Source organism: Magnolia sinica, chromosome 14, assembly GCF_029962835.1.
Source record: "Magnolia sinica isolate HGM2019 chromosome 14, MsV1, whole genome shotgun sequence".
Classification (NCBI taxonomy): domain Eukaryota; kingdom Viridiplantae; phylum Streptophyta; class Magnoliopsida; order Magnoliales; family Magnoliaceae; genus Magnolia; species Magnolia sinica.
In genome coordinates, this window is record NC_080586.1 from 57,851,611 (window position 1) to 57,865,265 (window position 13,655).

The window sequence follows — 13,655 nt, forward strand, 5'->3', positions numbered from 1 at the left end:
CAATGACTTGGTTTTCGTTCAATACAATCAAAAATTGCAAAAACGATTCCAAACTAGGAAAGAAAAACTCGGTTTCTTTGACCCTATTTGCTTAGATGAGTTGGATGCAGATAACGAGTGGCTCGTAGAGACGGAGGACCCAATATTTGCTGAAGAGGTGCTGACATGGGCACAAGTTAAAGATGACGCATATGGATCAACACCTGGTGAAGGTAGTATCACTCGAAGACCAAGGACAGGGGGGAGCCAGGGGGCGAGTAGTAGCCGTCAACTCGTTGAAGAGATTGAGGAGATTAAAGAAGGAGATGGTGATAATGATGATCAAGCTGAAGATCATCCACCATTGGATGTTAATGAAGTATTAGTACTTACAGATGATGAAGAAACGGAAGAAGAGGAAGTGTATGTGGAAGAAGGAGATGACTCAAATGATGATGATGATGGTGGTGGTGGTGGTGGACCTGGTGGTGATATGCCACAATGGCTACTAGATCAATGTATATGATTATTGATTAGATAAATAATAAATAAATAACTTCTTCATTTTGTTTACTAAGTGTGTTGATGTTGATTGTTGATGTATATCATGTAGTGTTGAATGTTGAATATTGATATTTCATATTTGTTAAATGTTAATTGTTAAGAAGTTAACTATATTGTAGAATGTAGTAGAATTGTTGATGAATGATGACTTAACTTAATATTTAATTCATTATGTAAAATTGTAAATGTAATTGGTTTTATTTTACTTAAATTAAATGTATTTTAAGAGCCAATAACATATAATAATTTTTTCTGATTTTTCTTTTTAATTTTTCGAGAATTGCAAAAAAATAAAAAAATGTGATCGCATATGCTATTCGACAATATTGTTGACGCCCCCAGTTTTGATGGGAGATTAGCCCCCAAAGTTTTTTCCAACTGGTTAGCAGACATTGACCACCTCTTTGAGTGGCACGGTTTGTCAGATCCACGACGGGTCGGGTTCGCCAAGAGATTGGTGGGCCAAGCAAAACTATATTGGGGAAATGTGGAGCGTCGCCGCGAGCGATCAGGAGAGGGACCAGTTCTCTTTTGGATTGAGATGAAAGAGTTGTTGCGAGAGAAGCATGTTCCCCTTTCTTACAGGCAAAGGTTGTTGGATCAATGGCACACTTTGCGCCAAGGATCCATGACAGTGACAGAATATATCGCCAAGTTTGATGAATACATGATGAGTTGCGATGTGGATGAAGACCTTTGATGAGGACATCACTTCACGTACACATTTGCGCACGTATCAAAGGAGGTGGGTCGCACCAATTTCCATGTGGCTAGTTGCGTACCCGTGATCGTGCTGAAGACCCCATGTGCATGTGTGAGCATCTGGAAAACCCCACACTAGGACGATGCACATGGGTTGCTTTATGGAGTGATCTAGACCGTTGGATTGGAGGGACATAAAGATCGGGCCGTTGGATCACATGATTGAGCCATTGATCGTGGATCGTCTGCACTATTTTTTATTTTTATTTTTTAAATTCTATCAACTTATAGGATTTAGTTTTGTTTATGTTATGTTTGGACACCATTATGTGTTTTTAGTTGATTTTAGTTAGACTATAGCTATTTTCGTTAAAATTCACAAAACAGGGTGTTTATTGTAATTTTTGAACTCTTTTGGAGATATAAAAGAGGGTGGGCGTGAGACCCTCTCGCTCATTAAATTTGTGAAAAAAAAAAAAAAAAAAACACTTTTGCTTCTTTTCTTCTTCTATTCCATCTTCATGGGACCCACCCTCTTTTGTAACTCCAAGAAACTTCAAAAATTACAATAAACACCATGTTTTGTGAATTTTGACGAAAATAGCCCTAGTCTAACTAAAATCAACTAAAACCACTCATAATGGTGTCCAAACATAATATAAATAAAACTAAATATATAAGCTCATAAAATCTAATATTAAAAAATAAAAAAATAAAAAAATAAAACTAGTGCGGACGATCCACGATCGATGGCCCGATCGTGTGATCCAACGGCCCAATCGTCACGTCCCTCCAATCCAATGGTCTGGATCACTCCATAAAGCAACACATGTGCATCTTCCCAGTGTGGGGTCTTCCAGATGCTCGCACATGCACATGGGGCCTTCAGCATGATCATGGGTACTCGCTTAGCCACAGGGAAATCGGTGCGGCCCGCCTCCTCTGATACGTTCGCAAAGATGTACGTGAAGTGATGTCCTCATTAAGGGTCCTCATCCACATCGCACTTCATCATGTATTCATCGAACTTGGCGATGTATTCTGTCACCATCATGGATCCTTGGCGTAAAGTGTGCCATTGATTTATAGCCTCTACTTGTAAGAAAGGGGAACATACTTCTCTCTCAACAACTCTTTCATCTCAATCCGAAAGAGAACCGGCCCTTCTCCAGATTGCTCGCGGCAATGCTCCACATTTCCCCAATATAGTTTTGTCTGGCCCATCAATTTCATCTTGGCGAACCCAACCCGTTGTGGGTCTAGCAAACTGTGCCACTCAAAGAAGTGGTCCTTGTCTGCTAACCAATTGGAAAAAACTTTGGGGTCCAATCTCCCATCAAAAGTGGGGGCATCAACCATGATGCCCTTCATGACCCTAGCGACAGGGTCCTCGTGCTCATGGTATTTTTGAGATTGCTGAAAACACACCCCACCATGGCCCTCCCATTGGGTGGGAAGGACATGATCACAATTGTATGTGGGTGGTAATGGATATGCCCCATCATGTCCATTGTCAGGTCCACGGGCTTGGCCTACGCCCAAACCATCCCTAGGTGGATCAAGGCCCACAACTTAGGACTGATCAACAACCCCAGTGTCAAGGGTCGCCTGGTAACCACCTACAGTGGCGGTTGGAATACCGACATCTAAGCGTGTAACTCTCTCCTCTAGACGCGTGAACATACCATCTTGATACGCGAACTGTTGCGCAATCTCATCCCTCAAGGTTCAAAACTGTTGATCCATTCTCTTAGTTAGGCCCTCCATAGCCTTAGCAAATTGATCGGAGTCCATGGTGTAATGGAGACCAAATCCACGACCAGTGCGCGTGGGCATACACCAGGCATGAAAAGTGAAGGGTCCTAGATCTAGGTGCGCAAAGGGGTAAAAAAATAAAATAAATATTGATGCCAATGCAATATAACTACCCTATATAGCCTAGATCTATATGAGGACTCAACAAAACCTAGGAAAATGGCTAACTAAACTCAAGAAAATATAACCCCTTCACGTGGGCATACATCAGGAAAAAGGCTAACTACAACTTTTACAATTTGGGTTAAGAGATTCTTTAGTAAATTTTCACAAGAAAGAGAGATTGTCGATAGACCGACTTACGCTAAAAACCTGACTCCTATACCAAAACTGATGCAGGGACATGTGATGGCCTAACCCTAGATGCATGTCTAATCAAGTTGAAGAGATTCAAATAATAAAATTAATCAACTAATTGTTTTCAATCAAGGGGATTAAGCAAATCTCAACACAGAGATGAAATCATTTAGGCAGGATTATGCCCCTTAGCATAAAATCACGTTTTTTAAATAATAATTAAAAAAAAAAAAAGAAAAAAGTGGAGGACCTAGGTATATGAGGATATCCCAGATCTAGCGTAAGCCAATATACAATCAAGTTTAGATCCGATTTTCCTTACTAGCCATCACTCTTTTCTGTTCAAATTAAAAGGGAACATCTAGAGAGGAACGAAAGAGATGAAGAAGAGATAGGCTCGAGATGAAAGAAAGTATGGATTTTAGGGCATCAAAGAAAAGAAGACAGCTGATTCTTACCTTTTCCCGCACCTCGAAGATTTATAAAGAAGGAAAATATGAAACCAGAGTAGAATCCTCAACACCCAAGGGCCAATCCTAAAACCCTAATATGTTCAGTAAAATAAAAAGAAAACATACGAATTCTCATTCATTCAATAATAAAATAGGGTTTCTTACATTTTAGTACATGGTCCCAAAAATGAGGTAGATCCAAATCTCAAGTGGACCACACCAAAGGAAAGAGTAGTGATTGAATCCCGCCATTAAAAACTTATTAGGGGCCATGAATATTTTCGATCAAGCTGATAATTGTGTTTTTACTTCATATAGGTTTGAGTGACCTGATCAAGAGGTTGGATGGCAAAAAAACATTACAGTCAGCCCCACAAAGCACCGAGCTTTCGAAACAAGTCGTGCACGCACGACTTGGTCTGTAAGCGGACTACGTCAAGTGGTACACTAAGTGTACCGAGTAAACTCTGTGGGGGCCACCGTGATTTATGTATTTTATCCACTCTGTCCATCCATTTTACCAAATAATTTTAGGGCTTCACCCCAAAACTAAAGCATACCCAAAGCTCAAGTGGACTACAACATAGGAAATAGTGAGAATTGAACGTATACCGTTGATGATTTCTTAGGGGCCATAGAAGCTTTAGATCAAGCTGCTTTTTGTGTTTTACCTTCATCCATCTCTGTGTGAACTTATAAACAGGTTTGATGACAAATAAACATCACTTTGGGCCATATGAACGTTTCAACGGTGGAAATCATTATTCTCACTGTTTCCTGTGGTGTGGTTCACTTGAGCTTTGGATATACTTCAATTTTGGGATTAACCCATAGAATGAGCTAGAAAAATGGATGGACAGCATGGATAAACAACATACATTCACGGTGGGCCCGAGAGAGTTTACTCAGTACGATAAGGTGTACAAGTTACTCGGTACGCAACCGCTTCTACTTCGAAGGCTTGAAGCTTTTTCAAAAACAAACAATAAAAAACACAGAAACACATAAATTTCTCACAGAGGGTTTCAAAACCCTAAATTAGACCCAAATCGAGAGGAAATCCTGCAAAATTTCATATTTTTCGCTGAAATTGCGACATCGATCTTTCAATCGAAAAAAAAAAATGGAGAAATTTTGAGGTATTTCTTACATAACAGCGCTGTCGATCAAGGCCAAAGGGATTTTGTTCTTTCGAGTTCCAATTAGGCACGAAAATCACGAAATTGAAGTTTTTCTTTCTTTCTTTCAACCACACCACGCCGATATTCTCGGCGAGAACCCATTTTTATCGATGATATCGAAAATTTCGCCGATATTCCATAGATAAATGAAAACTTGGGGTTTCGGTGTCGCCGGTGCAGCGACACCAATATTATCAGTGATAATATCGACAAATCATCAAGAACAAGAACACTGCACACATGCACCATGTGCAGTAGCCATCTTCACCACTCACCTTTCCTTCCACCAATGCATGCACTCCAACACAAGAAAAGGAGTGCATATCTCTCTCTCTCTCTCTCTCTCTCTCTCTGATACATCTATAGGACCCACCACAGGGTGGGCCATGCAGTGGACATAGCGTGTGCCAATGTTGTGGACACAGTGTCCCCACATTGTGGGGCCCACTGGGTGTGGACAATGTTTTAAATATCGACAATATCGGCCAATATATCCCACGATATATCTTGTATCCCACCTGTGCAATACGCACAAGTAGTGCTGATATATCCCACATGTTTGATCCATTGAGCATTTTTAATTTCCAATCCCTTTCTTTAATCATGTTAAATCAGTGTCAAATGGTTATAAATCCATTGGTGCATCATGTTTTGCATGAAAAATCATGAAGTTGGAGCTTTGATTTCTATATCCACTGATTCATCATGTTCTCCATGTTTTTTTTCAAAATTTTCCTTCAACCAGCTATCAATTGAGACTAATTTCGAAATATTTAGTAGTATTTGATGAAATGATCATCACATACACTTTAATTTCAAATTTTGAGTGTAGGTGGTCCGATTTGGGGAAAATTAGGAAAAAATCAAAAATTTCCCAATTTCTCCAAAATTGCTTGCAATGTTGCACTCCAAATATGAAATCAAGCCTGTATGAGGGCTAATCTACTAATTTTTCAAGTCCTTGTTAAGTTTTGAAAAATATTTTTTTCAATTAATAATTAATAAAATTTTATTGAAATATTAATTTTTTTTCAAAATTTCCCTTCAAACAGCTATCAATTGAGACTAATTTCGAAGTATTTAGGAGTGTTAGAACTTTGATGAAATGATCATCACATACACTTGAAATGTTATGCATGCAATTTGAATATGGTTGCATTAGTTCAGTCAGATAACGCATAGCTTAAGACCCTATACAAAGGAAACCTATTATGTGCACTTCTTTTTTGAGATGCTATGATTTAAAAGTGTGTATTAAGGTCTTTTTTAACAATCGTTAAAGTTTCATTGAAAAATTCAAACATTTTCCCATTGTTTCCCCATGTTTCCCAAAAAGTGCGATAAATTACCCGATACAAATGATATATCCCATGCGATAACCGATACATATCTATATCCCAAGGATGTGATACGTAACATGATACCGATATTTCGAACATTGGGTATGGACAATGGCCCACCGTGATGTTTATTTTCCATCCAACCTATTGATAAGGTCGCATAGACCTGGATGGAGGGAAATCACAAATATCAGCTTGATCTAAAACCTATGGACCCCACTGTAGGAAACAGTGGGGAGAATCATCCATCGTTGAAACCTATCTAAGGCCCACCGTGATGTGTGCAAGAATCCATCACTGTCCATCCGTTATGCCAGACCGTTTTAGGGCATGAGCCCATACATGAAGCAGATCCAAAACTTATGTGGACCACGCTGCTGGAAGCAGCAGCAGGTCCCACCATTGAACCTCCTTGGAGGCTACCATGATGTATGTGTTATATCAACACCATCCCTCCATTTGCGAGATCATTTTGGGGTGTGGGTCCCACCACATGAGACTGTGGGATAGTTATAACCAAATTTTGACCAAATCTAAACATATTTACAAGATCAAAACATAATATTTGAGCTTGAATCAATAAATGAAGCTCTAGAGACAGTTTTGGGGGAAATCGGAAAAAAGGTTAAAAATCCTGTTCTTTTTCTTGTTGTGTCAAGTCAACACGATATGACCAAATCGGCCAAATCTTCCTAGATTTGCATTCAATTCTTGTTGTATGTGTCGATGCAACATGATATGGCCAAATCAACCAAATGTTCCTAAGTTTGTGTTCAATTCTATGACACTTTTTTATTTTTCAATTTTAACTACTTTTTTCAAATTTCTAGTGATTTTCTTTGTTTTTTTTTTTTTTTTTAATGATTCTTACATTGATGCATAAATAACTTGTTTGTAGTATAGGTCTGTAGATTCATGCATTAGATCAGTGGTTTTGAACCTTTTTAAAATAATTTTGGCCATTTCCGAGCAATTTTTTAGATGAATAGTAACCCAATTTGATTTTTACGTTGCTAATGAAGCCAACTCTTGGAAAGCGATTGTGTGCGCCAAAGGGGTCCATACCTATGGAGAATAGCGAACACTACTGAAGTTAGAGATACATCATATATATGCGAGGGTTGTTCATGTTACTCAGGAGGCAAATTCGAAAGCAAATAACCTTGCTAAAGGAGCATCCAAGGCAGTCCTGATTAATAGGCATTAGTTGTGTGGCCCCCACTCAATTCAGGGTTCTAACAGCCTTTCATTACATTTGCTTCCTCTTGTCTTTGGTTTTAATGCTGTCAGCAGAGTGTGCCTTTGTATTGCCTTTTCTTTTAATAAATTTCTCCTTTTGATTGCTCATAAAAGGGGGGGGGGGGGGGCGGGGGCAGAAGTGTTATGCTAAGTAGAAGATTCAGGAAACTATAATAAGATAAAGTTTCTAGGTTTCAATAAGTGAACAAGTTCTACTTGAAACACCAGAAGCCAATCCTGGAATGAACTCAGCATTGTGCCTGAGTTTAGCAGTTAGTTTCACTGTTTCGGACCAAAAGAATGCTACCTGTGACTCCTGGTCCTCTAGAGAATGCTAAATAAGCACTTTGATTAAAAAGCACCACATCTTAACATTCTCAATGATTGAAAAATGACTAACTAAAATACAAAACCAACAAATATATGCTCTATGTATTCATGAAGTTAAGCTAGAAGCCTTTCATAGACCCAAACCTATTAAGTCCATACCTGGAGCTTTTTCAGTAGCTTAGAAACCTTGTCAATTTGTTTCTCAATCTCTTGAACCTAACACAGAAATGGACAACGAATGTAAGAGATTCAGTGCCCGTGCACACAAGCTAATAAAACAACTCAGTGTCATATGCTACCCTTTTCAGTTTTCATTCAGCATAAAGAAGGATTCAATTATCTCTTTATAGATCATAATTCATAGGTACCTGTTTGAAGAAACCTTCAAACCCGAGTTCTCCAGAAGTCGTTGTAAGTTGTGATCCTAATTCAATATCTCCATCCCTTGAAGTCTGACCTCGAGGGATCTCAAAGGAATCCTATGAAAACCAGACATAAGAAAGGATTTCCAGGACAAAGTTGCTATTATCAGTGGTAAGCTAAAAGCCTAAACCACAGTGGGCATGAACATTTCACATCAAAGCAAAAGCATTTCTAAGAATCTTCTGTTGCTTTCAGTTACATATTGTGAATATCCGGGATTTAACAAAATAGCATGAGCAAGAAATGAGGATGGATATGGGAGGCAGGTACAGGTAAGAAACTCAAAACCAAAAAAGAGTTCCTGATGTTTTATTTTAGGTCATTTCAAGAAAGCATAATTGCATTCACATGTTGCACAGAACTACATGAGTCATAAATATACATGCAACATAACCGTTGAAAATGTATTATTATCTACTGCTACCATCTCAGACATTCAGGATTTTTAATATCTTCAACTCAACTACTCAGATCATCATATTGTCTACTATTTGATAATAAATGCTGTATTTTAGTCGAGATAGTTCAGTGAAGAACAGAAAGCAGAAGCATAAAACTGTGTTTTTTAAAAGCCAAATTGTGCACATGTTTCTAGTTGATGGTTGACTTTTAAAATGAAATTCCTCCAAGGAATAAGACTATAAACACGATTTAAATTAAAAGGTAATCTTGCAGTTTCGAAGCTTCCATTTTTGGCGCCGGATGGGCTCACCAAATTCACTGCCCCTGGCAGTGTTCCCAAACCATGGCAGCTCCAACCTAATGCAGTTATCATTTCCCAAGCCACGCAAAACTCATAGCAAATTGGTGGGAACATCAAAAAAGAGCACTTAGCTAACAAGTTTCTCATCTTCCTAGATGGTTTACTGCATCTTTTTGGGACTGGGTAGTTAAACACAGTGTTCGAAATATCGGTATCGCATTACGTATCGTACCCTTGGGATACGGATACGTATCGGTTATCGCATGGGATATATCGGTTGTATCGCTGTTGTTGGAAACATGGGGAAATTGGTCAAATTTTTCAATGAAACTTCAGTGATTGTTAAAAAAGACATCAACACACATTTATAAATCTAAAAATTACAAAAAATAAGTGCACATAATAGGTTTTCTTTGCATGGGGTCCTAATCTATGCGTTGTCTAACTGAATTGATGCAAGTATATTCAAAGTCTATTCATATAATTTATAAATGTAAGAAGACGTGTGGAAACACAAACGATACATTCAAAAGCAAAAGAAGAAACACTAGATTGGGTTATATACATGTTTGATTTTATGTTTGGACACAAGGATTGCAAAGAAAGTGGGAAATTTTTATTTTTAAAAAAATTTCCGCAACTCAGGCCCATCTCCTCCAAATCTTGAAATTGAAGCTCCCAATCCATGATTTTTCATGCAAAACATGAAAAACCATGGATTTGTAAGAATTTAACATGATTTATCGAAAAACAAAAAAAGGATCGAAAATCAATAATGCTCACCAGATCGAACATGTGAGATATATTGCACTAGTGAATTTCGTATCGCACAGGTGGGATACAAGATATATCGTGGGATATATCGGCCGATATCGTCAATATTTAAAACACTGGTTAAACAGGGATAGTTGCAAATTCTCAAAAAGCAGATGAGACCCAAAAAGATTTTCCTGGTAACTCTGATTCAGAGCAGTAGCTAAGAATTTCCAGGTGGTTTTGACCCAACTTCTACTTAAGGATTTTGAATCAGAATTGGAATTATCAGGTTAGATTAAGGTCCTGCCGTAATTAATCATTCAAAGAAAAAGGTCCTTAGGGTCTGTTTGGTTTTCCAATTACAATGGTAAATGGCTGTAAATGGGTAATGATTACTTACTCTTGTAATTGTGTGGTGACATTACTTACATTTGACTGCAATGATGATTTTGCTACATTGTTTGTTTCACCTAGAAATCACTATAAAAATGATAGTTGTATAATGTGAAAATGTAATGATTACAATTTACTTAAACTATTTTCTTTACAAATGTAGTTGACAGTCGATTTACGAGCCATAATTCTGGTTTAAACAAACACTTGAAATGATAATGATGGCTCATTTACTTTGCATTTCATAGGAAATTGGAAAACCAAACAGCCCCTTAGCTATTTTGGAAAATGTAGCTTTATCTTTTGCAGAACCTTTTTACAACAACGTTTTTTTTTCTTTTTTTTCTTTTTCTTTTTTGAAGAATGAACTAAAATATTTTAGGGGAGTAAACTCCAAAACAAACAAACAGAAGGAAGCATAAACCTAGACTACAACTCGAGAGACCCACGGAAAAACATCATAAGACGGCTACAGACAAGACAGCCAGGGATGGAGAGAATGCAGGATCTGTCTAAGAGATTTAGACCGAAAGACCAATCTTGAAGGTCCTTGTTGATGTGATTCCCCATGGCAAAAGGCTTGGACGAGAGATCCCAAAAGCATTGCTAGTTTCTTTTGCGCCAAAAAGCCCTAAGGGAGGCCATCACCACCAGTCTCCAAGAATTTTTGTAATCGTCCTCAAGACAGAGACTGTGACAAGCGAATAAAAGCCCTTGGATCGAGTTTGGCATCACCTAGGGGACTCGGAAGTTGTTCTAGAGAGGTCTAAACTTCCGCAGTGAAAGGGCAATTGAGGAATAAATGGGGGTTGGTTTCTGCGTCGCGGAGACAGAGATGGCACACATTTGGAAGCACTAGACCATGGCACTGGAAGTTGTCTCCCATCAATACCCTTCCCCTGGCAAGGAGTCAGACAAAAACAAAGACCTTCAGGGGAGCTTTGTAGTACCAGAAGAAGGGCAGGAAGGTAAATCCTTGATTTGTAAGAGGAGAACAGATGATCCAATAGAAGGATTTGGTTGAGAATCTGCCTGAAAGAGATCTCGACCAAGAAAGGCAGTCAGCTTGCCCAAGGACTGGACAAACCCCATGCAAAAGATGAAGGAGATCCAAGAAGGCTTCGGTCTCGAGCTCAATTAGAGCTCTTTGGCAAGGCGGGCACCAAATTTATGAACCAATGGGAGAAAAACAATTAGAGATGAGAATGTATAGATTCAAAGAGACTCTGGCTAAAGTTGGGAAAGCAGATAGGAGAGGTCTATCTAAGATCTAGTTGTCCAACCAAAATCTAATCCAAGAGCCTTCTCCCAAATTGAAAGAGATGCCCGCCAAGAAAGAGTTCTTAAGACCCGTTATGGCTTTCCAAGTCGTGGAGGCTCTGTAAAGAGACGAAGGTTTGGTAAAACCACATTCTCTAGGCCATACTTATCTGCAATGGTAACCCTCCACTTGCTTCCCGCTTCAGTTCTGAAGCGCCAAAGCCACTTTCCGAGGACGGCAAAGTTGACATCCGTCAATGTCCTGATATCGGCACCTCCCTCAGTATGCAAACCTAGGACCAGTTGAGAAGATGGAATTTGTGTAGAGAAGAGTTGTCTGTCCAAAGAAAACCTCTTCTCAACTTTTCAATTTTGGGGATAATATATTTAGGACAACGAAAAAAGGAGAGAAAGTAAGAGGGAAGATTAAACAAAGTTGATTTGATTAAGGTAAGGCGCCCCTCAAGGGACAAGTAGCAGCTCTTCCAAGGAGAGAGCTTTCTTTCCATTCTTTCAATGATATCATCCCAAAGGTGCTTGGCTGGTTTGCCAATGCAAAGGGGAAGGCCCAGATATTTGAAGGGGAAAGATCCTTCTTTACATCCAAAAACTGTAACAAGAGAAGGGAGGAGATCATCAGGAATATTAATGCCTAAAAGCTCACTTTTGAAGAGATTAATCTTAAGCCTAGAGATAACCTCAATGTAGAGGATAACTTTCCTCAAATCAATAACAGCCTGAATAGTGGCCTTGCAGAACAGGAAGGTGTCATCTGCAAATTGGATATAGGAGACAGCTTGACTGGATGGGGATACATTGAATCCACTGAAAAGGCCAATGGGCCTTTGCACAACATGCGACTGAGACCGTTAACGACTAGAACAAAAGGGAAGGGAGATAGAGGGTCTCCTTGCTTAAGACCCCTCGATGAGGGAAAGAATCCTTTGGGGGATCCATTAACCGACACAGAGAAAGAAGCAGAGGAAAGGCAATTATAGATCCAACTACACCATTTATGACAGAGACTGAATTTGAAGCAAGGAAAGTCAATTACAGATCCAACCACACCATTTATGACAGAGACTGAATCTAATTAGCAAGTAATCTAAGTATCCTCAATCAACATGATCCAAGGCATTCTCAATATCCAATTTGCAAACCATACCCTCTTCACCAGATCTGTGTCGTGAATCAATACATTCATGAGCCAAAAAGGCATAGTCTAACCCATAACGGTTTGGGCAAACGGCTTGGGTTGTGGGTTTGCTCCCCACAAACACGAGTTTGATTCCCCTCCCCTTAGATAACCCGATGCACGTGATTGGCAGTTAATTTCATGATCTCACCTCGAAAGGGGGCGAGGACACCCAATCATCATAAAAATAATAATAAATAAATAAATAAATGAAACAGGGCACTGTCTAGGATTTGTCTATTAGCCAAAAAAGCCTCCTTGAGCGTCAGAGATGACTTTGGACAAAACGGGTCTAAGTCTAGAAGTTAACAGCTTGGCTAGGATCTTGTAGGGAGCCCCTAGCAAACTAATCGAACAAAAAACCTTAAGCTTTGAAGCCCTTTTGACCTTATGAATGAGCGCAATGAAAGTGGCCCCGAAGGTGCAAAAGATCTAACTACTAAAATGAAAGTCTGATAGAAAGGAAATAATATCAAACTAAATCACTTACCAGAAGAGTTGAAAGAAAGAAAGAGGGAAATAATATCAGACTAAATCACTTCATAGAAGAGCTAAAAGAAAGCAAGAGGTAAACCATTAGGGCCTGGAGATTTGTCTTTGCCGAGGCTAAAAACAACTAATTTGATCTCCTCTTCCAGGAAAGGAACTAGTATTTCTTGAGAAACCTTATTTTGTGTTTTCCTTGTTTGATTTTCCTAGGGATCTAGGATCTAGTTTCAAATTTGTTGTTTGGCAAAACAAAACAAAACAAAACAAAAATCAAGAGAAAAAAAATCTAGGTACTTGCTAGCATGTGCCAGACTAGCACATATGAGATGGTTGACAATGAATAGTGCCATACACGCCATATGTGGGTGCTTGAAGCTGAATTGTGGCACATGTGGTACGTGTGAGTTGCTTGAAGTCGTAACTTGTACGGCAACGCGTGGCACAAGACATGCATTGGCACATTTGGCATGTGAGCACTTGAAGCTAGATGGTAGCACTTACGCTCATTGGCACCATTGGTACTTGTGCCACATTTGG

The 13,655-nt window shown here is 39.1% G+C and overlaps 1 protein-coding gene across 1 annotated transcript in view; it reads right to left on the reverse strand.

The window, feature by feature from the left end:
- LOC131225810 (syntaxin-132) overlaps nt 1–13,655 on the reverse strand; it is a 68,532-nt gene that overhangs the window by 41,015 nt on the left and 13,862 nt on the right. Inside the window, exons 2-3 of the mRNA XM_058221402.1 lie at nt 8,268–8,378; nt 8,059–8,115 (exon numbers count right to left, since the gene is read on the reverse strand). Coding sequence (XP_058077385.1) covers nt 8,059–8,115; nt 8,268–8,378 — 168 coding nt within the window. The remainder of the gene's footprint in view (nt 1–8,058; nt 8,116–8,267; nt 8,379–13,655) is intronic.